Raw genomic sequence first — 27,018 nt, forward strand, 5'->3', positions numbered from 1 at the left:
AAGTTGCTGTATATACCTGCTCACAGTTAAAAGGTTTCAACAAAATTCATGATTTTCAGGCATCTGTAATATTTTAGGAGAATTTTCCACTCTCTTATTTGACTACGATTTAATATCAACAATTTCAACTTACTAATCAATGGATTTATTTTTAATTCACGAAAATCATCAAAATTAAAAGCAATTTTTTTAACGTGAATATAAAATTAATGCTTTGTCGTCTGAGAACTACAAAGAGAAAATGTATGAACTAGTATTTTGGTTCACGAAATAAGTACCTCAAAAATAAAAAATTTAGAAATTTTCAACATTGATTGAAAAAAAACCCCAGAAAACTTACTAAAAAGAACAGCTTTCTTTTTCTTTTTTTCAATGAATGCAGAAAAGTTCTCCATTTTTATTTATCAGTCACTTGTTTTGTGCACTAAAGCATATTTTATGCATTTTCTCTTCATTTTACCCAAATGACGAGGTATTGATTTCAATTTGAATTAAACAAAATAGTTGTAAATTTTGATAATTTTTGGTGAATTAAAAATAAATCCATATATATATATATATATATATATATATATATATATATATATATATATATATATATATAATTATGAAATTGAAATTGTTATGCTCAAGTGACTCACAAATAAGAAATGGAGAAATTTTCCACATTCATTGAAAAAAAATGAGAAGACTTCCAAATAGGAATAATTTTCTTTTTTTTTTTCAATGAATGCAGAAAAGGTTCCCGCATTTTTATTTATCAGTCACTCGTTCCGTGCACCAAAACGTATTTTATACATTTTCTCTCTATTGTACCCCAATGACGACGCACTGATTTCTATTCGAATTAAACAAAATTGATGTAAATTTTGATTATTTTTGATGAATTTAAAATAAAACAATTGATAATGAAATTTATTATGCATGTATATGTTAATGTTCTCGATGAAATAACGACGTCTCCCTATGTACAATATTTTGACACATGGTGATCGCAATTGCATTTACCAAACCTAGTAGAATGCATTTCGCAATATGCTCGTTCTGCAGATAAAGAGGCTAGAAACAAAGTTTTAAACTCATGACGTTTACCAAAGAAACAATTGTGCATTATGTAACTGTAAGTAGGATTGGTGGTAAAAGTTACTCTGAAAACATCCATCAAAATATTGTACATAGAGCAATGAAAACACGCCGTAATTTCATCCAGAATATTACTATACACGTAAACATGGTAAAAATATTTTCAGAAAGTAGAAAAATAGAACTTCACATTTACAACCATTTATACAAAAAACGAAGCTATGATCGTAAAATAATTCTATCGGTGAAAAAAATCATTTTCTAAATAATATGCTTACTATTTTAGTGTTTTGCTTCTTTGTACATATGTTTTATTATCACAAGATCAAGTTTTAGTTTACTGCAAAACATATCCATTGAAGAAATGGAGGCAGAAACTACAATAAAATAAATTTTAAAAAGATAACTTTAAAAGTTTTTGGATTTTCTTATGTAACATTTAAGTGAAAGGACAAATTACCATGTATTTTCTGCTTAATAAGTAAAATATCTATCAAATCAATGAAATGCTTACTCGAAGAATTTACGCACATGCTAACTTCTGTTTGCCATATATTTTGTGATATTTTTAAAATCTCGTGTGTTTGTGTGTGGTGAGCTAAAACTGGTAGGGGGTGAAAACACTGAGGAGGAGCTCTATTGCGGAAAAAAAGTTTATTTTTCTTGATTAGACTGCTAAATCTAGTAGCCTTTATCAAAACTTCAAATACTTATAGAGATATACCGGGTATTCGAAAAGTCCTTGACACATTTTAAAAATTTATAGAAAAGTAACAAATTGTTTCTTGAATGCGGTTTTCACCATAATGCTTCACAAGTTGAAGATTTTTTTATGACATTGTAAAAAAGAGTAAAAGAAAAAAAGAAAAAACTAATTATAAGTAATCGCTCTATCGTCATAAGAAGAAAAGCAAACGTCATATGAGTTTTTTAGTCATTTTATCAAATGGAAAGCATTACTAAAGTTCATTGTGTGTACCGTAATGCTGAAACCACTTCTAAACCGCGCTCAACCCATATCCACATACGGCACACACTTTGAGTTCCAGTACTGAAAGGCATTGCTTTCTGTTTAATAAAATGGTTCAACCCCTCACGTAACGTGTTTTTCTTACTTTGACGATACAGTGGTTACTTATATAATTAAATGTTTTCTTTCTTTTTTCTTTTTTTCTTTTTTTTTAACGATGTCATAAAAAAATCTTGAACTTGTGAAGTATTTTACCGCAAACCGCACATTCATGCCACAATTTGTTGCTTTTCTATGATTTTTTAGAATGTGTCAAAGACTTTTCAGACACCCTGTACATGCACATATGAATGTTTCGAGAAGTTCTTCACTCAAACTGAATTGTTAATGAAACGGTTTTAGACTTTAGAAATAAGTTAGATTTCTGCGAGTAATAATTCATTTAAGTCTAACTCACTGGTGTCATTAACAACCACAACTTTCGACTATTGGGCTCAATTCACTACACAATTTGATCATGCGATACATACTCAATTTTGTGATTTAGCATTGCATACGTATAATACATATGTTAACTCTTATTTTTGGGGCTATAGTGTAATTTAAACGGTGACCTCATCTCCCCCCCCCCCCCATTATGAGAAGGGACATTGAGCTGCCAGAAAAAGGCGTAGAAGCGAGAGAGACACTTATACGCCCAATAAATGGAAATTCCCAAACAGGAACGCAAGTATGAAATGTTGCACAATTTTGGGGTTAATTTCCCTCTCTAAGATTTAAAGGAGTACCGAACTTTGTTTTATGGACACAAAGTATATCATTGCAAGCAATGTGCAGCATGAGGAAACTTGGTGGTTTTTCAACAAACTACGAATATCAAAAGAAACATAAAAACTCTTTGTACTAAAGCATTGTAAGTTTACTTGAGATTTACCTTAGTGTTTTTGTCAGTAATCAATACAATATCTCTTAATAAAATTTTTCAGATACTAGAGTCAGGCAAAATAGTCCGAAAAATCTTAAATTATTATCACCGGCTTACAACCTTACTTGTTTGACAATAGAGTATCATAGCAAGGCTTCACTGAATCAGCAGAGCACAAAAAAACTTTTTCAATACCATCTGAGTAAAATGTCAAAACTACAAAATCTTTTTCTTAGATGTTCTACTATTAGCAGATACGGTTTAATGCGTTTGAACTCTTAAGATCTATCACGGACCAGGATAAAAAAGAAATTGTCGAACTTTCCCCAGCAGAATGACATGATTACTCAAACGCATCGCCTCTCTCTCTCGTTCCCTGAATAATTTGTCCATTTTTTTTTAACTCTAAGTCGCCTTAAAGCACTCACGAAAAGTTTAAAAGTCACTGCTGTAAATCCTGTCTGAAAACTCTGAAGAAATCGTAAACCAGAAAAAGATGGAATTTCGACCTCCTTAGAACCTTGAACCACATGTGAAGGGCGCGGAAGAACAGTAAGCATCTAGGAGAGTGAAAGTAATGTAGAAAGAAGGCTATCTAGTGACTGTGTTGACACATCAACAAGGACAACTCCTTTCAGAAGACATTGATACCTCTCACTTCAAGAGGGCAATGAAACAAATCGAGTTTCTGTGAGCATGCTAATTAAGCATTTTCCGCTATCTACTCAATTTATTCTGCTCTTAAAAGAGCTACGTTCAGAAATTTAACTGAATTTCTTCATAAAATAGTAAGTCCAAAATGACTTTGGGCATCCTTGCACGAAACTTCAAAAGCGTGATTGTACAGAAAATGGTATGCGATGTTTTGAATAAAAGAAACAAAGCTTAAGAGGAAAAGTATATTAGATTCATTTGAATTTTTTAAGATAACGTATTACAAACACAAATGCTTTAAGACCTATCCGAAAAATTAACGGCTTTGAACTGGCAAATGAGATATGGCAAACGTAAAAACTAAACGTAAAAACTAGTAACTTCTGTTCAATAAGCGATGTTGTACCACAAAACGTAAAAAACTGGTATCAAATTGCGCTAAAAGAATTCTCAAGACTTCAAGAAACTACATCTTAACGGTGTACATTGATACTGTCTTGGGTAGGTAAGGGCAGTATCTGCAGAAATGTGTTTTCGAGATATTAGAAGAAAAGCGTTTTGGATTCACTTATTTGACAATAGAGTATCATAGCATGGCTTCACTGAATCAGCACTGAAAAAAGAAAAAAACTTTTTCAATACTATCTGAGTAAAAAATCAAAACTACAAAATCTTCAATACTAGCAATTAAAAAAATGTCAGAATTAGACACTTTTTTCTTCAGCAGAGACCAAATGAGCAAGCTTATACAATAAAGTTAACGTACATAGATGACAACTGCAGACGGCAAAATAGATCCATAGCCTGGTTTCAGGTATTCAATTTGGAGAGCACATCTGAGCCATACTGCCGTGGGCAGGTAAATGACAGTACCTGCAGAAATGAGTGTTCGAGATATTTGAAGAAATGTGGGTTGGATTCAGTACTAACAATAGGGAAATGTTGGAATTAGACGGTTTTCTGCGCGCCTTTTTTTCATCGGAAACCGAATAAGCAAGCATGTACAATGAAGCTCACGTACAATAAATGACAAAAATGCAAAAAAAAAAAAAAAAAGAAAAGAAAAATTTGCAGTTACTTGCCTTTTACCACGGCAGATATCTCTCATATAAATATTAGTTTTTCAAACGTTCATGCTACTTCAATGCGAGTCATTTTGCTCTTCCGTGAGGAAAAAAATTAGTTTCGGAGGACCTCAGCCAGGTGCAGATCCAGAGGGAGGGGAGGGGGTCATGGGAGTCATGACCTACCCCTATGATAACCCCCCCTTTAAGTGACCAAATATTGCCTATATCTGTACTTTGGAGTAATATAGAGCCATTCCATTTCAGATCAGGCAGGGTCTGTCACATGACCATCACCGATTTTTTTGAAAAAAATACAGTAGTTACAACTAAGGGACATATGAAATATCCCAAAAGGATTTTGCAAGAAAAAAATTTTTTCTTCAGTTACAGCCTATTAAAATTCTGCACAAAATCCGCCATTTTGGAAAAAAACGGCAAAACACTCCATTTCAAATGGACATTATTTCAAAAGTATTTAACCTATTTGAATAATTCTTTTTTCTAAAAATAAATAAGGACCCATATATCCTCTAGACATCGTTTTTGAAAGTTTAGTTAGGTTTTTTGATAAAGAAAAAAAAATCATTTTTGTCGCGAAAAAACTGCATTTTTACCGATTTTATGATTTTTTTTCTCCATGAAAAAAAAGTTTTTTTTACTAAACGGAGATGGCAGTCTAAAGCCCTTATATGTTAGTTTCATAACATATTTTATTAGAATCCTTGGATGCATACAACCTCGGAAATAAAATTTAAAATTTTGAAAATTTTCAAAAATTAGCGATTTTTGAAGTGATTTTACTCAAAAAACCCATTTTTTAAAAATCTAAAAATTGGCTCATTTGTACCCCATATAATGCTTAACTAGTGGGTAGACACCGCATCCCGTATTTTTTCCCATAAAATGTTTTATGATTTTTTGAAAGTGACCTTATCGCCCATGGCATGCATGTAAAATAAAAATTTCTAATAATTTCAGTAACTGAAATTCTGGTTAATTAATGCCTAATAACTACAATAAAGGTGCCCTTTATCAGAAACAACTAAAATCTTACTAACTTTTAATAATGTAGCAGTATCAAACTGCTTCTGATGACCCAGTCAATTCGTCTTTTTGTACTTTGTTAAATGAATATATTTTTCTGCTGATCAGCGCCTAATTGTTATGGGAGCTGAGATCCCATACTTCCTTATTTGTTTCACTCAAATTTTTGTATTTTTGACCGAATTCAGGCCACTTAAGCATTAAAATATGTTCTGAAGACTATAGGGATCCTGACCTTCTTTTGTTAGAAATTGGATCCCTGGCTATAATAGCTACCTTTGGTGATATCTGTTTGGTTACCTCAACTTACAACCATGTTCAATTAATTATTTCTCTCATAAAACAGTGGGCTTTTTAAATTCTTAAACTACAAGTGAGTTTTGCGGTATACATATTCTTACGTATAAAAGTAATCATACTAGGTAGGATCCAAAAATTATGTGACAACATTCGCCAATGTCAACCAAAGCACGAAATTAAAATTAATCGTTTTAAATGTATTGTTCTTCCCTTTGATGGTTTCCCCTGTCGCGTAATTGAGTTGAAGAGAAAGAGAATTGAAAGAGAAAAAATATGATTCGTTGCTGCATATGAAAGTAACGGTGAATGCATAGCTTTGGAGACAAAATAAACTAATATTTATAAAAAAAAAATATAGATTTTTACTGTTTCTGATAAAGTACATCATTATCGTAGCTATTAGTCATTAATATAATCACCAAAGGCTCTTCTATCTAAAGGCTACACACAGAGTCTTACAAAAAGACGAATTGACTAGGTCATCAACAGCGGTTTGTTACTGATATATTATTAAAAGTTAGTAAGATTTTAGTTTTTCCTGATAAAGGGCACCTTTATTGTAGTTATTAGGCATTAATATAACCAGAATTTCAGTTACTGAAATTATTAGAAATTTTTATTTTACATGCATGCCATGGGCGATAAGGTCACTTTCAAAAAATCATAAAACATTTTATGGGAAAAAATACGGGATGCGGTGTCTACCCACTTGTTAAGCATTATATGGGGTTCAAATGAGCCAATTTTTAGATTTTTAAAAAATGGGTTTTTTGAGTAAAATCACTTCAAAAATCGCTAATTTTTGAAAACTTTCAAAATTTTAAATTTTATTTCCGAGGTTGTATGCATCCAAGGATTCTAATAAAATATGTTATGAAACTATCATATAAGGGCTTTAGACTGCCATCTCCGTTTAGTAAAAAAAAACTTTTTTTTCATGGAGAAAAAAAATCATAAAATCGGTAAAAGTGCAGTTTTTTCGCGACAAAAATGATTTTTTTTCTTTATCAAAAAACCTAACTAAACTTTCAAAAACGATGTCTAGAGGATATATGGGTCCTTATTTATTTTTAGAAAAAAGAATTATTCAAATAGGTTAAATACTTTTGAAGTAATGTCCATTTGAAATGGAGTGCTTTGCCGGGTTTTTTTCCAAAATGGCGGATTTTGTGCAGAATTTTAATAGGCTGTAACTGAAGAAAAAAAAATTTTCTTGCAAAATCCTTTTGGGATATTTCATATGTCCCTTAGTTGTAACTACTGTATTTTTTTCAAAAAAATCGGTGATGGTCATATGACACTTTTCATACCTGCCTGCCTGATTTGAAATGGAATGACTCTATATTTAAAAAAAAAAATCGCTCCAGACCCCTTATTTAAGCACAAAATCACACTTTGATCCCTCTCTTTCCGATAATGATTCAATCAAAAACGAGAAGCTGGATCTGCCCTCGCCCTCAGCTTACTGATAAAGGGACCTGAATGTGTCAATTTATTATTTTTTGTGTTTACAATAAGGAGGTAGGGTCATTTATATCAAATTCTATTTTCTTTGCTAATAATGACAAAAGGAACTGAGAAACTAACAAATACTTCAAACTATGGATTTTTCTTGAAAATAAATAGACAGCATGTTCTTAAGTGACTGATAAAAATATTTTTTTATAACTTGACTTAGTTTAATAATGATCATTCTCTTTTTCTCGAACGCTGGCGCATTCGTCTTGGTGTATTAAAACTCACTAAGTTCTCAAATATACATTTCAACTGACTATTTCCTGTGATTGACTTTTGATTAAATGTTTCGTGTCATAAACCAGTCGTGCAGAGGTAGTTAACATAGTGTAACAGTTTAAAACCGCAAAATATTTTTTAATATTTTCAACCGACCCAAACATTCTTTCTGTGTACATATCAAAACAGTAATTTTAAATTTAGTGATTTTTTCTTCAACGCACTCAATACGCAAAATGTTCCCGTCCTTAAAAATAGTTTAATAAGTTCAAGATTTAAAAAAAGTAGATCAATTCACAGATTCTCAATGGATTTTGGTTAAGTAAACTGTCAAATCCCAGATTCATTGAACCGTCTACCACGTACATTTAAAAACATTTTATTTACAAGTTCATTACTTCAAATGATATTCAGCTTTTCAATGGCACACTCTGTAACATCCTTACTGTTGCATAAACACAAAGCAGTTTCATAATGGACATTCCGGTAATTTTTTTTTGGTAAGCTGATACAGAAAGTTATGCTTCGCTGAGTTCGCGATTCCACCTGTGTTGACGGAAATAAATTCAGAACTTTACATCAAAACACCATTCATATAAATAAAGGGAAGGACTGAGTATTAAACATAAATCTTGGTATTTCCTATCCGTGTAATTTTCTGTGATAGGTAGATATTGAGTAATCTTGTATACTGCAAATCATATTTTAAATTTTACTCCCTTTTTTTCTGAAACAAAGATTCAACTCAAAATCTCCATAAGTACACTGAGTTGAAGGACTAATAATTCGTGCGTTTGGCAATGTTATTGTTCATAGTTTTTTTTTTTCTTTTTGTGTTGGTGGTAAATATTGGAAACCAAGTATAAACTTTCGCAAAACGGAAGTTTGCGTATTTCTTGAATGTGTTCACAAAGCACTCATCCTATAGGTTGTTTCACCTTTGAGTGGGAAGATTCAGAGACCCCCCCCCCCCCTCCCCAATTAAATACTCAACATCTCTCAGTTCTGAAATTTTTGCGCGTAATTGAAGAAAACATTAATGATTCATAAAATTCTCTAATTCATTCTTTCGCCAAAAGAATGAATTTAAAAAGCTTTAAGCAAAACCTTAGACGATGTTTCAGTTTGCATAAGATATCAAAGAATTAAAGTCATTAGGGTAAGGCACCAGTAACAGACATGCTGAAGACATTGCTCTCAGGTTAACTCAATTTTCTGAGACTTTTAATGTATTTAGACTTTTAAAACAATTTTTCTCTCAAGCAACAACATCTCGTCTAACGTTTGGCTACTTCTGGATCCTCTGAATTAGTTAATTCAATTTTTATTTGCTCAATTTCGAAAAAAGGTCCGACCCCCAGTAAGAAACACCAACATTTCTGATGATACCCAGTAACAGACATTATGAGGAAAGGATGAGTAATGGACAGAATTCCCATTTTCTCTTCAAAATGAGCAAAAGTTCTTTATTTTTAGATCTGAAACCGTATTAAATTCAAATGGACATGAAACACCGGCAGAACTCGTGGTAGCTGTTCATAACCTTCCACCACTGCCTTGTAAATACTAACTGGCTCGTAAAATTCACTCTGATAACACTAGATGCTTGCACCGTATTCATGGGTCGCAGTAACATCAGTTTTACCCCCCTAAAATTATTATTTTAATCCAAACTTACGACTGTCTGCTACTGCGCCCGTTACTGCGTCTGCTACTAGTGCCGTTACCCTACTTCCAGAGAACTGCTTTCCATGGAAGTTCATCCTAAAGAATATTTACTATAAAAATACGTATCGAAGGTATAGGCCAATATTGCCACCGTATTTGTATATCAAAGCGATGTTTTAAAAATTATAGAATGACAACATTTTCTAATGCTGGAAAAATATTCAACTGATATTTGATAATACTGCACAACATTGAAAATGCCTTTTGCACGAAATTATGTTATGTTACTTTGAATGGAAATAATAAGCCTGTGGTTAGTTTTTTTTTTACCAAGCTTTTCAAAAAAAGCACATTTAACTTATTTTTTACTTTGTAGCAACCTCCAAACAGTTACCTCCAAGAAAAAAAATCCATTTCCGGGCCAGTTTGCGGATTTATAGGATTTGAGGCTCGTATCAAAATAAATTTTCGGGGCCCCCTTTATCCCCTACCACAAAACAAAGTAAAACACATATGATGTGCATTTTTGTATCATCTATCTTCGAGGACCCTCCTATGGTTTGGGGGACCCTCGTGTTTGCGACATGGTATATTCGCCAGTATCTAACACCTCGCAAAAACACATCACATGAACTACATACGATTCCACAATTTAGAATTTCTCCCACCATTGACCGTTAAATTCGATTTGATAAAGATGTTTCTAAAATTTCCGGACAGGGGAAGAGTGACTTCCTATCAAAACCAAATCCAAAATTCAAGCTTGGGAAAATATTTTTTATTGACCTACAATTTGAAGAGATTGAGGAGATCTCTTTCCTGACGGAGATTTTGAATATAAACTCTCTCTCTCTCTGTCAGAAGTAGAAAAAGAAACCTGGCTGGCATTCAAATCAGGATGCACTTTTCACGTGAGAAGTGGGTTTTTCAAAAATGGTACGTGGTTCAACATTTTGATTTTGATGTATGAATCAACCACGGTCTTGTTTGTATAGAATCCCATCGTTTCATCAAAGGAACAGAAAAAAAGTTTGAATTTTCTATTGATTCTTTATCAGTCTTCATTTTTGATGTTCTTAACGATGAATTTCTTGTGCATTTGAATTCTACCTTGTTGCATTTAAAAGGGTCAACACTAATAATTAAAAAATACTATTTAAATTTGATGAAAAGATTAAGATGATTGTAAATAGCGATTTTTGAAAAAAAAAAAGGAAAATGGTAAATAAAAAGTATACAAATCTGGGGTACTATTTCAAGTTTTTTTTACTTTGCTAGTGTTCCGTATTTGTCTTACACTGGCCGTATATTTTGAAAGACTATGTTTGGATGTAGGTTACATTAAAGTTTCGTTATATACGAAACTAGAAGTATAAAACTTCTCCATTAAAAGATATTAAAATGTAATATAGTTTACGAAAATGTACAGTTTAAAAATACTAAAACGCTCATAATCATAATAAAATATTGATGACCGATATAACATAACAAACTCGTCTCATAAACGGAATTGTTTCAGGTTTTGTTTCTTGTACGTGGATGTAGGGCAAAGTAAAATGGCATCTCTTAACGTAATTTTCAAAACAAATTTACTATTTTTTTATTATTATTATTTTGAAAAACGAAAATTATCTTAACTATTTGACATTGTCACGCATACCCCTACCAAACAAAGTATTTACAAACAATTGTTGTGTTTTTATCCACAAGCACATGTATGATTCCAGTATAAGCTCTAGTGAAGGGTTTTTTTTTTTTTTTCGCTCTTGCTTTTATAAGCCAAACATGAAAAAAAAAAAATACTAATAATGATTTGAACTTTTGAAGGTTAGTTTCAAAAGAGAAGGCATCAAGCCGATTGAACTAAACAAATCTTGCTTTATAATTTAAATAATCAAATGTTTAAAGTCAGTATTGAAATGCAGAAAAAACGATAAGGAGAGGAAAAAAAAAAACTTGTTCTAGACAATCTGTATCATATTTCTTAACTCAACGTCACTAAATGTGCAGCACTTTATTGCAGGTAAAAAAGTGTTTCTTTCAAAATATTTTTCTTTTAATCCAACGATTCAATGTTTTATTTCACAAAAACGAAAAAAAAAAAAAAAAAAGAAAAAGCAAAGAAAAGCTTTCTAAAAGTTAGTCACAAATCTAAATAATGAAACATTATAATTGCTTCATTATTATCAATGAGTACCAGTGCATTCTGGTTTTCTTATAAGAAAATCTTTGACTGAAAATAGTTAAATTATTTGCCACTCCCAACTGCCATTTCCTAAGTCAGTCAACCATCCTGCTAATGGTTCTTTGATTGCTGTTTGGAATCACTCAAATTCTACATCCTATTGCAAGCTACCTATCTAACAAGGAGAAATTTGTCATCTGAACTTCCTCGCAGGAATGCAGCGTTTTAGCATTCTTCATCGTAAGAGACAAAGAAGAGAACCTATTTTGAGCACAATACCGCGATAAGGTATGATTCAAATGCATTGTTGGTAGTTATTTTAAACAGTGTAAGTATAACAGAATAAAAAATTTTTACTATTGGACTTCAAACAGAGTCACAATAAGATTTTTACTTCCTTTTACAAAAAAGGAAATATTGTATTCGCGAAAAAATTTTCACTCAAAATTCGGCCTTAATTTCCATTTTGCTCACCCCCGAATTAATGTTGAGTTTTTTTTCAACTCGATCACACGCGGATAAGTGCCTAAGAACGTATAGACACCCAAAATATCCATTTTGACATTCCCCGAGTTAATTACAACGACTTTTCTCGTGACGTCCGTATGTACGTATGTGCGAATGTATGTCGCATAACTCAAGAACGGTATGTCCTAGAAAGTTGAAATTTGGTACGTAGACTCCAAGTGGGGTCTAGTTGTACACCTCTCTTTTTGTTTGCATTCGGATGTTCCAAAGGGGGTGTTCCACACCTTTTTGAGGGGAAATCATTGTTAACTTCGATGCAAACTCAAGTGGTGTTATAATTTGGCGGACACTTGGCGATATATCGCCAGGCTTTTGGTCGCTAAGTTTTGTCGCCAACTTGGCCATCAATCTGGCGATTTTTTTAAATCTGGTTTCAAATTGGCCACTGTTGGTGCTATTTAGAGAGTTTCCTATTGAATCACATTAAATTTTCCAATAATGAGGAAATAACATTAAATTGCTATAAAAGGAAGTCTCATGTGATGCACACATCAGCTCGTTTTTTATGGGAATACTCTCAAAATCTCAAGCTAAAATGACAAGAAATGTTTGTCATGTTTGACGAAATGTCACTTTGTAAAAGTTTCGCTGAGTAAACATTTTGTGAAATTCATGAAAATTTCGGGAACTACGAGCATCAGTTTTTTTAAAAACAGCATCAGAAAAATTGGAGCACATATAAGCTCTATCCTAATCAAAAGTATTGCAAAAATAATTTCAAAGGTTTTAAAACATGTTAAAGCAATATATATATATATATATATATATATATATATATATATATATATATATATATATATATATATATATATATATATATATATATTTATTTATATGTATTTATATATATATATATATATATTAATTACGTCCTGCTCTTTCGAACATAGGAAGGGGAGTCTTGCAGTCCAATACAAAAAATGAAGAATCTCCAGAAGCGGAGAGCGTCTTGAAGAAAGAAGAATCTCGGACCTTCCGGAGTGCAGAGCAGTCGAAGAGGTGCGAGCCATTCAGGTCAACTTCTTCGCCACACAAAATGTAGTTAGGAGAGTCCACCAGTTTAAATAGATGCTGTTAAGGCACTATGCAAATGGTGGAGAATATATTCATTACAGAAAAATATGATTTACAGACATTGCAATTGCTTAACTGACTCTCTTAGTCCCGACGCGACATTCCAAGTATATCAACATTCGGCATATAACACATTTAACCCACACTTCTCCACCAGTGTCTGCAAAAAAAATTCCATCCCAAAAATGCCAGTTAGATTGCTCAAAATCTGGTCATTGACATCAATCCCTGTCATTGACATCATCGTCGTTGTCTACAAGGGTACAGTCACAGCGCGATTTTAAATCGCATCCGTTTGTGGGTCGAATTTTCTTTCTTTTTTTATTTTATTTGTTTATATATATATATTTGAAAGTCTTTAGTATTTCCATCTCTTTCCAGTGTCCGGTATCTTATCCCTGAAAAAGGAGAGCACTTTTGATCAGCGACTTAGTCAACTAATCCTGTTATGGCGATTCAGGACCGGGCTATTTTGGCCCAGATTTTGGAACTTTTCTCATTCTTTTCTCACACAATAATTTTGTTACTATTCATATTTCCACGCTGTGGAAACTTGTTTTACACATCTAGAGTCTTAGTTTAATTTTTGAATGATGATCAGTTTATTTCCAAGTATTTTTACCCTTGATAATTATTTTTTATTTGGGCCAATGTTACCTTTGCGTTTAGGTTACTTTGGCACAAATTGGTTTTCCCTATTTAAAACCATTGTAGAACTAAATAGAACCAAAGAAAGAATAATGTTCACAGAGAAAAATATTTATTTGAAAGAAAAATACATTTTGCAAGAAGTTTGAGTCACAAATAGTTGTTTTAAGGAAAATTATTATTTTTTTAAATGTGTTTGCATACCTAGTTATTGTCCCAGAAATTACCGACGGAAAATAATCATCTTTTCATCAGTTTTCGAGGTTGAATAATTTTACTAAGATAACACCATTCGTAAAACAAAGAATCCTTAATTTTTGGTCACTTCCAAAACTTTTTGGTGCACTCCATTTGCTCTCAACATTCGCTTCTTCTTCTTTCTCATGAACATCTTTGGAAACCTGAATTCATTCCATTCTACAATAATAAAATTCCATTAACTTTCGAACAAATTTAACAATATTTGTAAGAAGTAGATGCAACTGGGTAAACCTTTTTCTAAAATTCCTGCAACTTTTAATTCTTTTTCATATTCCATAATGAAAGCCATGGAGCTGAGCCCTGATGAATTGAGTCTGCAATCTTTATCCGTTGCCGAGAATTCCTGGTTTTTTGCTGTGTTTTTCCTGTTTACAGTCTTAATTTTAGCTATTCTTCACTTTTCCAAATCTCTCTAAGTGATTTTTTCAAGTTTTTATGCTGGGCTAAAGTAGGTCGTAATTTTTAGGTCAAGAGATATGATGTCATTGTCAATTAAAAAAAAAAGAACCGAAATGATAAGTGCAACTATACTACGGCATAGGTACCGTAAACCGGGTGATATTGCCCGCTTTTCAAGTATAGAGTCGATTGATTTGTACTTGCTGCAAAAATATTGGAATAATGAACATTTTGTGCTTTAGGGGAAGGCGAAAGGAATCGAGATCGCTAGTGCACTGAATTTTTGACTGACTTGATATATTTTAAAAAAACGAAAAACTGGGTGGGTAAAGTCAACCTGCTAAAAGGGGTGACATTACCCACTTATACTTTTCATAGGAAAACGCCTTCAACCCACACCGTCTATTAATAAAAAATATTTATTGGAGAAAGGAATGCAGGAAATGAATATTCAAATGAACATTGAAATGTGCAGGAAAATCGGGGAAAAAAAAGAAAATCACTGTTTTATACACTACAAAGTCAGATAGTAGTTCACCAGCAATAGGATTAGCAAAGATTAGAGAGAGACTCCCTTTGGAATGTCTGCTACAGTATTGCTTTGGTATACTGCTTTCATGATACTTCACTCGACGTCGAAATATCATTAATTTAGCACCCGGGTCATCACTGAGATCAGTTTCAGGGGATCAGAACAGTCGTAGTTCAGGTGTTTTTTCAGGTGGAACGGTAGGCAAGGATTGATACTGATGATTGAAATAAGAAGCTATCGATTCAGGAACCTCCACTCGACTCTTGATCGGGATTTATTTTGTCATTTACTTTGTGAGAGCTCTTTTGCAGGACGATTCAAAAAGGACTTAAACCAATATTCCCCTGGAATACTATTCCTGAACTTCACACACACTCTACCAGCTCGAGACAAGTGGTATTTAGCAATGAGCCGTATATCCATTGATGACAGAAGCATGTCTTAATCAGCGCACTCGAAAATTTGTTTGATTATCTCGATTTCCTCTGGCACTGATAGGCATGTTTTCCCGCCATTTTGTTTAATGTTTTCACCTTGAGATTACCGAAAGTTATTCGGAGAATCCCATGCTTTTCAGCCAAATAGACAAACTTGCCAAATCGACAACCCCAGCTCAACAACATCACAAAATTTCTTGTCGAGCACAGCATTTGTGTGTATGAGACATATCGGTGGTGCAGTTTTCCTTTATATATGCGTGGCATTTCGCTAACATTGTTTGAAGCAAATAATTATACAAACATATAAAAGAAGTAATCATTATTCATTCATACATTTTCAAGTAAGGATAATTTTTTTTTGTACGGATCAATTGGGCAAAGTGACCCCAAATTTCTTATAAAAGACGGGATGAAATTGCCCACAAGGATTATAACTAATGTGCATGTTTTTGAAAAAAAAAAGAAAATGATATTTCTTCCTTATTATAAGAGCAACAGGAAAATATAACAGGCGGTACTTACTGATTCAACTCGTCGACTGCGCAGATGTAATTTGGAGCACACTAATATTTCCTTGTATTGCCTTACAGCCAACGAAACAAATTGTTTGACTAATAACTTATCAAGGATCATTCTGCCTCTTCATAGTGCATTCTACACAATGCAGAGACGATATTGCTATACCTTAAAGCATCGAAGCGAAATCTTGATGTACTACTTTTAATAGGGGAAACTTTGAATTAAAATCGGGCAAAGCCACCCCGTTTTAAGGTACTTAAAAAACTCTTAGCTGATGTAGAACTGCTTCTACATGGAGAAGTTAGAGAGGGTTATGATGGCACACACACACATGATAGCACAAGGAACTTAGAACCACTAGTGTTGTTTCTTGAGCAGAAATATAGAAGTGCTTGGTATACATAGTTGAGTGCTTGGGGATGCTTTCTCGTGTAATCTGTCAAAATATGTTGAAAAAATTGCACCTTGAAGGTTGACAGAGGACGTTGTCTCTTTTTCTAAATTTGGGCCAAAGAAGGACTCCAGGGCCAAAGTAGCCCGCGTTTACGGTAACGAGACTGGACCTTGCAACTAAAACTATCTCTTACCTCAATGCATTTGTTAGATTGAAAATAAAAAATGTTAGGTAGTAAAAATGGCGTGCCCATATTTACACCAAAAAAGGGTGCCTATATTTATATTAATTTGCCCTAAAAAGGTTGCCACCATCACATGTAACCTGATGGCTTGTGTGTATTTCTACACGGATAAAATGTACTACCGTGGAAAGGTAAAGCGTAGTAACTGTAAATGTTTCTTTAAAAAAAAAATCACGCGAATTTCTTGCTGTTTTCACTTGACCGTTGAATGATGTCCGACGTCGTTTAATTTTATTTTTCTATGCTTATAATGCAGGCGTCCATGTGCCTCGGAATCGAATTATTTAAAAATGACTTTCTTGACTTTACACAATCCTGTTTACACGAAAACTGTATCCATCTCACAACATCCAAGATCCAACACATAACATCCAGAATCCAGCCCCTTGCATTCATTTGAATTTTGACGTCTAGAATTCAAATTATGGTTGGGATAAAACTTATTGGTAGAAACAAAAAACCCAACGAGTTAGGGTCCTCCCGCAATTCGTGATTGCGAAAAACATAATTTGAATTCAAGATCTCAAAATCTAAACTATTTTCTTACCTTGCCATCAGTACTAGAAATTTGTTTGTTTGGTTTCCGCTGAAAATAAGGAACGGAAAAAGCATCAAATTCCAACGTTTCCCAATTGTTTGTATAGGATCCAAAACGTGTTTCTTGAAATATCTTAAAACCTCATTTGAATCGATTATTTCAGAAAGGGCGCAAGTCCATTGGACTTATGCCCTTTCTGAAACAATTGAATCATTTCTGTAGATACTGCGCTTTACCTTCTCACGGCAGTATAACATAAAACCTCATACGTATGCTCTTTTCTTCAGCAAAGTGTCAAAAATATGAGTGGTTACATTATACACTATGTTTCGATGTCAATTGGTTATAAAGAATCTTCTTAAATTCTATCAAAAAAAAAAAAAAAAATCCGATAAAAGGCATCGATTGTCCTTTTAACAATGATAATGAGCCATTGAAACCGAGTTGTAATTTAAACACGAGATGAAACCTCTGCATTGTTCTTTTATTACTGTGTTTCTTAACACAATGGTGCAAAAACCATTCTTCAAGTACTCTTCCAAAGCAGGCAAAGTGTTTGATCATGGTTATTTTATGGTTGGAATCATTCTGAACTGTTTGAAGAGCAGTTTTTGAAAGTTTTTTTTTTTTCGATCAAAGTATTTCGTTTTCATTTCCCTTTTTTTATTGTTGCATTTATGTTCATTTCCAATTATTATTACTGTTTGGAAAAGTGATCAACATTGTAGAAAACCATGATTTCGTCCCGTTCTTCAATACGTTTGTGGTTAAAAGTTGAAAACTATTTTAACTTAGTAGCATCAAACAAAAATTTCATTTTTTTCAGCTTAAACATATCAGGTTGAGTGATAATTTTTCCCCTTCATACTCCTATTTTAAAATTGAATAAACAGAAGAAGCCATGAATTTTGACAAAATAAAAGCTTATACTTTCAATATACGCAATAAATTATGCATTACACATCACACATACTTATTAAAAAGATTGAATTTGCCATCTATATTTGTCAAGCTCCAGATCGCTTCGGATGCGGAAGTTTACTGTGTAGATGTTTCCTTACTTCTGTGTGAAAGCTTCCACAAACTTAGTTATCCACCAATTACAACAGTCCCACCTTATTACAAGCAATCATGACCTTCAGAAGGTTCGCCTGCCTAACCTATATTATGTGTCAAATCATCCTGGTAGATATGTTTATTAAATGTTGAGAGTGTATTATTAAGTAATTTATACTAATTGAGTTTGCAAACATTTCCTACGATTTCACCAATTCCCTTTTTTCTTTTTCTTCGTTCCAAATAAGAACTGTTTACATTCTTAAATTGAGGCATATATAGATGTTCTCTTACTTCTAAAAGCTTTCCCACCTATCACATGTAACCACGACCTTCAGAAAGCACGCATGCCTACCTATATTATGAGTTAAAGCATCTTGGTAGATGTGATTATTAAATGTTGAGAGGATTCCACGTAAATCATTAAATATTTATACTAATTGAATTGGCAAAACACTTCCTACGATTTAAAATTTCCTTTTTTCTTTGTCGCCGTTCCGAATAAGAAACTGTTTACTTTCGCAAGTTCATGCATATATCGATGTTCTCTTACTTCTGAAAGCTCCTATGAACTCTGTTTTCCCACCAATTACAACAGTCCCAACTATTACATGCAACCAAAATAATCTTAAGAATCACATGCCACCTTAGCATTATGTGAGCTCTAATTTAGCCCCTCACTCAGTGGCGCTAAAATAAACAAAGCCGAGCTTAAAAACATTATCAACAAAAAATATCACATACCCCACTGTCCCGGTGCTTTCCTTTATTTACACATAATGGAATTGTTGGCACAGTATCCTTAAAGAGGGGAAAGGAAATACAAAGGAAGAACGCTTGCTCGTGCTGAGATAGACACTTTGAGCCATGACTGCTTTTATCCAGTAAGGTTTTCTTCTGTGACTCTCTGAACACTTGCTTTTATTAAATCGCATTAAATTTGAAATTTATGTGGTAATTTAAAAAATCTTACCCCGCTGAATTAGTGCACCTGTATTTCGGATTATTTTGGATATTTGTTGGCATGGAGAAAAGAGGAGATAGAAAGAATGTGCAATTCAATGGATTGAATCATGAAGCTTGCGTAAGTGATATTCAATTGTTTTTTTTTTTTTTTTGTTTTTTTGTTTTTGTTTGGTGGAATCAATTTCAAAATATTTTTTCTTCAATTATTATTATTTACATTTTTATATTTTTGTTCCGACATAGAAGATATGCTTCGTGATTCTATTTGAAGGTTCTGTTTTCGGCCACGTGGTAAACACTTTCTTTCTTCTGAATACTATAGAAATTTGACATTAAATCTTATCTAGTTAAATTAGTGTACTAAAGCTTTTGGGAGCATCTTGGATAATTATTTGTATGGGAGCAAAATGACGTTAAAGAGAATGTGCAATTTATGGATTGAAACATGAGTGCAAGTACACTCAAATCTGTTTTTGTGTACTTGCCTTTTGTGTACAAACCGATTTTTTTTTTTTTTTTTTTTTGTGCGGTGTATGAAAATTATTAATGATCTCAATTATCAGTTCGTTTTGAAAAATAAAGCAGGGGGGGGGGCGTAGAAAAAAAGATACTTTTATTTATTTATTTTTTAGTTTAAGAGTAACTGGATGAAATTGCTTTATATCATATGCATTTTACTTCAAATTTAAATTATGCATTTATGTTTTCAATGATATCGATGTTCGCTAGTTCCTAGTTATGGTTTTCTTCAAGGAAGAAGAGGGGTGGTGGGTGTCAGTCAATCTTTAGAGTGGGGCGATGGAATCAAAAAAAGTTGGGAACCACTTATCTAGACCTGAAGGTTTTCATTTGCTTTGATTAAGCTTTGTTAGTAAAAAACGATGAACATGTGCAAAAAAGAATTTTTTTTTATTTTCATATTTTAAAGATATTTTTTGAAAATTCAAAAATTCACAGCATGAATTTTTAAAATTCATTGATGGTTTTTGTTATGTGCAATTTTTTTGACTTTCTTTTTTTATGGAAGATATTTACACCTTTTTATCCAAAAAACCACAACACATTAAATGATTATTTCCACACCTTGAGACAGTTTGTGCAGATGTTTAATATGTTCTTAGGTTTAAGTTTCGCAGAGAAAAGTTATTAATAAAAATCAAATCAATTTCTCGTAGACTGAACAACAGCTAAAATAAGAGACTGGTGGATTGAATCAAAGTGAAGTGACTTCAAAAAGCGATAAAACAGCAAAAGATTTTACTTTAATCTAAATTGTTATTGATATGCAAAAGCAATATTTTCAAAATGCATTTAGGAATACTATAGCCATCGGAGTCATTGGTAACGAATTTCTCTGAAATAAATTAGTTTCTAGTCGTTTCGTACGCGTTACTCATGCGTACACTCTAAAGACAACAATTTCAAAAATGACGAAAAAGTACTCAAATTAGAACGTATTGCGAGTCAAAATGGCTCCGACTACGTGGTATTCAAATTTGGAATATTCAAATACTCATCAAATACTCAAATCAACATGTGTGCTCATTTTTGAGGTATTTGTGCTCATTTTTGAATATGTAATAATTTTAAAACTAAGTATTATGTACTCATTTTTGAGTATGAAATATTTCATCGAACTATTTGAAAACATGGGCACTCATATTTGAAAGAAAAGGTTTAAACAAAAGGTTCAATAAATATTGAAAACAACACACGATAGATACTGCCGTGGGCTGGTCAATGGCATTATCTTCAAAAAATAACATTTTGTGATATTTGAAGGGAAGCGTTTATAATTTCCCACAAACATCAATAAAATATTGAAATTTGAAGTTCGGCAGCAGTAAAAAAAAAGAAAGAAAAAAAACCACTTTATTTTCAAAAGAAACTAAAGAAATATGTTTGTACAATAAAACTAAAGTAAGACAGACGGTAATAAGGTAAATAAAAAGAAAGACGAGAAGTTTGTAGTTTCTGTCGTTCACGTGCTCTGTTCAGTGTAGCATACTGGAAAGAGCTGCAACTAGTGAGGCTTCAGTTGCGATTTATTTCTTTAAATATTGTTTCCAATAGCATCTAAAAATTACTTACTCTGCCGTCGATCTCATACATAACAAAATTGTTATAAGAATTTTATATGCTAACATGCTGAATTTTATATCCTTTGCATTTAAAAGTCCTTGCTCTATTCTGCCTTGTTAAGAAAAAAACCTTTCAAAAAGGGAAATTTTGTCTTTGAGCTTCCTTTTAAATGTTTCTGGCGACGTTGAATTTTTACTTCTTTGATCATAGTAATTGATATTTCCATCTCTTTTTGTATTCTAGGTATATCTAATATTTAGCAGTAAGTTACCGCCCCTAAGTCAGGGCTAAGGCCAGAACTGCATGAAATATACCAGACAGCCCATTTATCACATCCTGTAACTGCACTTTCGTTCTCGTTAGAACTCCTCAGTCAGGAATAGTGAATAACCGAGCTGGAGGCTGATGTCATCTCACTGAAGCTGAATGTGCCAACAAACTGGTAGATAAAGTGAATTTATCACACCAGCGAGTGTCCGCAGCCTGGTGCGGTTTGCCTCGTGAATTGAAGGCAGAGCTTGGGTATTTAGCATAAAGTTACAGCCCCTAAGTTAAGGCTAAGACAGAACTACATGCAGTATACCAGACAGCGATTGAGGCGATCCACCCCCCCCCCCCCCCAAAGGTTTGTAAATTCGAAAAATTTCCTTAAGAAGCTCATCAAACTCCCCTCCCCCCCCTCCAAACACATTACAAAAAATCACCTACAACTGCTTTTTTTTTAATTTACAGTGGAGAATGTCATCGAACATCGTCATAAATTTTGAATTTTTGGTATATCAACATATATAATATCAACATATTTCTCGCGAGAGAGTTTTGAACCTCATGTCTTAATGTTTTTAAAGAAGAGGGCCTTCAATTACGTTTTTAGAACTTCAACCGAAAAAATTCCGGGGGAGAGCCCCGGATTCTGAGGCCTTCCCCTAATTTCAATGAAGAACCACTAACATTGGGGATTTTGAAGCTTCAATATCGAAAAGTAAAGGGATAGCTCCTGACCCCATCCTTTCCCTTAACGCTACCAAAGATGGCCAACGATCGCATTTTCAAGCCTCCAATTTCGAAAAATTTCCGATGGAAAGTTCCGAACTTCGTTTCTTAATCATTCCCCCTGCGTCATAAAAGATGGCTTGTAGCTGCAATTTCAGGATTTCAATTTAGAAAAATTTCCAGAGAGGAGTCCCCATGTCCTTCTTTTCTCATCTTTCAACATCATTCAAAGATCGCCTACAGCATTTTTATAGCTTCTACATTGAAACATTTCTGGGGAAAAGTTCTGAACCCCATGCCTTTTGCTACGTCATCAAAGGTGGCCTACAATTGCGTTTTTTAGGACTTCAATCGCGAAATTTTTTCCGGGGAAAACCCCCTGTTTTTTTTTTCCTTTTTTTTTTTTTTGCATCAATAAAGATGTCTAAAACTGCAGTTTTGAAGCTGAAAAACAAAGAACGACCGGGAAAAGTTACTGAAATCATCCTTTCCGTTCAAGCCGCCAAAGAGAGCAGACAATTGTGCTTTCGAAAATATAACCTTGAATTTAAAAGAATTCCGGAGAGGGACCTCCAAGCCTCCCTTCCTCTTATCAACCACCAAAGAGTCTAAAAACGCATTCCTAACAAAAAAAATTTCGGGGTAGAGTCCGCAAACTCTCCTGCTTATGCGCGAATAGTAAACAGCTCAACCAATAAACAAATCCATAACTATCTTCAAATTTTATTTACAAATGCAATTTTTGTATTTCGTTATGTTCAGTATGAAAACTAGTAAAAAGAGATGCAATCTTGATACTGCAACTTTTCTTTTATAAGGAAAAAAAATACCATTTAGGATCTAAATGGTTACTGAAAATAATTCGCAAGTCCTCAAACGAATCAAAAGTTGAAGGGTTTAATTTGGATAATGGATCCAAAATATTAGTAGACCTTGTTGATTTTTTTTTCTAGTTTTTTTTTTTTTTTTTTTGTGTGTGTGTGGTACTCAAAACACTTATAACTTTCCTTCAAACTCTTTGAATCATATACATTATTCGAAAAAAAACACTTCATACTTAGTTTAAATTTTATTTTCATTGGTCACCCCCCCCCCCCCTTTTTATGCATCGCCTGGATCCGCCACTTCCTGCGGTCCGCCCAAGCAAGCCAAGCAGAGCTTGGGCACTCCAAAAAATAATTTTTATTTCTCATTTTTATGCTCATAATTGACAAGAAGTGTGAATTATAAAAAATTTTCTTTTTTTGAATTTCACTGAAAATAAGTTTAAAAAAACATTTATTAGTCGCTCAAAGTCATACGACGATTTCCCTAGAACACGCATTCCCCGGTAAAGGAAAGAGAAAACCGTCCTTCGAACCCATGCCTGAGGAGGAATGCAAGGATGTTTGCCATGACAACACAGTGTCGCCGTGGCTCCTATCTAATGATAAAAGACTGCTGTTGGCGCTTCAGATTTGAAACCAAGCAAGCAGTTCCAAGCATTTGGAGATTGCAAAGCTGCTAGATTTGCTTCTTTTAGGCCAAATTTGAGAAATTTGGCTTCTTTTGAAATCCCTCTAGTTTTTAGTTGCATATAAACTAGTGATGTTCCGGATATCCGTATCCGCGGATATCCGAGGGAAAATAAAGATCCGTATCCGTATCCGCTACTTTTTTGACGGATCTTAAACGGATCTTTTCTATTCTAAAAATTCTAAAATATTTGAATAAAAGACTCTTAAATTCCGTTTAAATTAGGTTTTATTCTCTATTTAAATTATAAGGTATCATTTCAGAAGCCACTTCGTACCTCCCGTTCCAAAAAAAACGGGTAATAAGTCTTAAAAGTGTATCTGTGTGTCTATTTGTGGCATCGTAGATCCTGAACAGATGAACCGATTTTGATAGTTCTTTTTCCGTTCAAAAGGTGACTTGATCGAAAGTGTTCTTAGCTTGGTCTCGTTTTTGCAGAATTTGAATTACCGGAAACATTAATAAAAACCGACTTAACGTATTTCAGAATTATGGTAGTAAAAACTTACCCGTACGTTAAAAATATTGGTCCCAAATTGAAAGAACTAAGCTTTCAGCGTTTGATATTTGTTTGGAACTTCCAAGTTATGTACAATAAAAGCTGTAATCGTATTAAGGAAATTTTAAATGCAATTCAAAGCCTTTATACGCGTGATCGGTAGCTATTTCATAGTCGGATAAGGAAAAAGTTCAATGATTTAAAATTTCTATCCGCTGTCGGTTCATATTTGTTAACAATGTGTGTTCTGACCCGCGAAATCTATCTCAATATCAGGTCGGTATGTTTTTTTTTTTTTTTAGTTTAATATTAGTTTCTGTTATTGATTTGGGGTTTCTGTTATTCTTCATTTTGGTTTTTCTCGGCATTCTTCAAAAAAAGTAAGACTAAATTCTCTATTTACTGTTTGTAAAGGTGTTCCTGGCTCTGTTTTCTGTCGGTCGGAGTAAGTTGGGTGGAAGGGGTCAGCGTTGCATTTATGCTGAAATAAAATGCGAAAAATATTTCTAGCCTGTTCAGTAGTAGCTTTGCACTCTTGCTCCTGTATCCTACATCTACCTAGCAAACTAGAAATAATTTATCACATTCTATTTAAGCATTAATGCAGCGTTGACCCGTTCCTTCCAACTCTCCCTCAATTTTAACGGAGATTTCTTTAAAGAGTAAATCATAGTCTTGATTATATTTTCACCGCAGATGACATTTTTTGAAGAAACAGTGTTATTATGCTGACGGAAATACCTTCCGTAACAGATTAAACACTTGGATAGTGGAATTCGGTAAAAAAAAAATTGAGATCCGTATCCTTATCCGCGGATCTACTTTTTTGAGGATCCGGCACATCACTAATATAAACAGAATTTTTCTTTGATTTTATTATGTAGTTGTAGTCCGTATAATCCGAGTACGCGTTGGTCACGAAGCAATGGTCCCAATCAACTCGGTTTATTGGAACTCAACTGCACCTTATTGATAAACAAACTAACGAAAAAGGAATCAGTATTATTTTAATTTCATAAAAGTCTCAACTTTTCAACGCTTCTTTAATATTCAATTTTTTTTCTTATGTTCACATGATCATTCAAAATTTAAGTTGACAAATAAGTAAAATGTGGTGAATTTCGGTATTGCGTTACATTGAACACACTTCTTACTTCTTTCTTGTCGAATAAAAATTCTTCAAGAGCTCGGTTGATGATGCATATAGTTCATTTAGATGGCTCATTGACGAAATCTTATTTTAGATACCTAACGGCAAAACACGGTTGAAACTTCTGTGAGAACTTCATCAGGCCTGAACTTTTCCGGAAGACGGATTTTATATGCAAAATTCTTAGCTGAATTTATCACGAAATTGAACTGTTTGGGCGATGCTGTTGGTTGATCTTGCGTTGAATTTTACTTCTGCTGAATACTGGCATTTTCTTTTTCCTTCTATTCTACGCAAATACTTTTAAGATTGATTTTTTTTTTCAAAATTATCGGGTTTTTTCGTTTATGGATATAATTATCATTACTGTTAAAAAAACATTGTGAAGATGGATTAGAGCAGCTAACTTACTGACAGCCATTTAAATCCAAAATGCCTGTTTTATAATATTCTATTAAAATGCATTAGATCGAAATTTAAATTTCAGACTGAACACGAATATCACATTTTATCTAATACTCGTTGTCATAGTTTTACGACTAACATGTCTAGACATAATAAGAATATTTAGAGAAATTTATTTTTAACTACTTATGCGCTAAAAATTGTAATTTTTAACTTTTATGATATCCAATCCAAGCATAACTGGTAACTTAAAGAATAATTTTCAGTTTAATTTCCCGTTAGTTATCAATAACACAACCTTGCGAAATTAAAATTTTTGAAAGATGCAAAATAAGTTTTTGCTGACTTGGTGTACTTTTTCATTGATTTTTTTAATTTTTGCTGAAATATTCAATTAAAATGTATTATCTCAAAAAAATTATCTGGCAAAAGTGTTTTTTTTTCATTTAAATGTATAGAAAATATCCTATTCTTGGTGATACATATTGATTCTTCAGCAACCAATTACTTTTTATTGGTCTAAATGGGAGAAAAAGGGTTAAAAATGCCGAATTGTATTCTTCCGTGGAGCGAAAAAACGGCTAACCTCAATAAAAAATTTCAAGAAAAGAAAACTGTTTGAGAGTACAGATTATTGATGCAGATTACCTACTAAATTTCAGCAAGATCAAAAATGATTCGGCACGGAAATTTTAAAAAATTTGTTGATTTTATATGAAATGACCCTGTATCCAGATTGCTGAAACAAATATCAAACAGCAAAAAATAAAACAAAAAAGGTTTCGCTTAACATAACTCGATGCAAAAAGTTGACACTGAAGAGAATTTTGAGTTTTTCTCTCTCTCAGAGTAGGTTTGTGCAATCTGGCTACAGGGTCATTCCATGTAAAATCAAAAAAATTCTGAAATTTCCGTGCCGTACCATTTTTGATCTTGATAAAATTTAGTAGGCAATCTGCATCAATACTCTGTACTCCCATAGTTTTATTTTTTTCTTGAAAAATTTTTATCAATGAAATATAGTAATTTTTTCCTCCTCGGATGAGAAAAATTTGGCATTCGTTATTGGTTCTTTAAATGCAAACGCGATGGCAGATTTACTACAAACTATAAACTTAAACATGTCTCTCTCTCTCTCTCTCTCT

At 33.1% G+C, this 27,018-nt stretch overlaps 1 protein-coding gene across 1 annotated transcript in view; it reads left to right on the plus strand.

Annotated features, from left to right (window-relative positions):
- The first annotated feature begins 19,098 nt into the window (after positions 1-19,098).
- Positions 19,099-27,018, plus strand: part of LOC129231882 (F-box/LRR-repeat protein 12-like) — a 111,276-nt gene continuing 103,356 nt past the window's right edge. Inside the window, exon 1 of the mRNA XM_054866272.1 lies at positions 19,099-19,347. Within this exon, the coding sequence (XP_054722247.1) occupies positions 19,288-19,347 (60 nt within the window). The 5' untranslated portion in view covers positions 19,099-19,287. The remainder of the gene's footprint in view (positions 19,348-27,018) is intronic.

The sequence above is a fragment of the Uloborus diversus genome, chromosome 10 (assembly GCF_026930045.1).
Source record: "Uloborus diversus isolate 005 chromosome 10, Udiv.v.3.1, whole genome shotgun sequence".
Taxonomy (NCBI): domain Eukaryota; kingdom Metazoa; phylum Arthropoda; class Arachnida; order Araneae; family Uloboridae; genus Uloborus; species Uloborus diversus.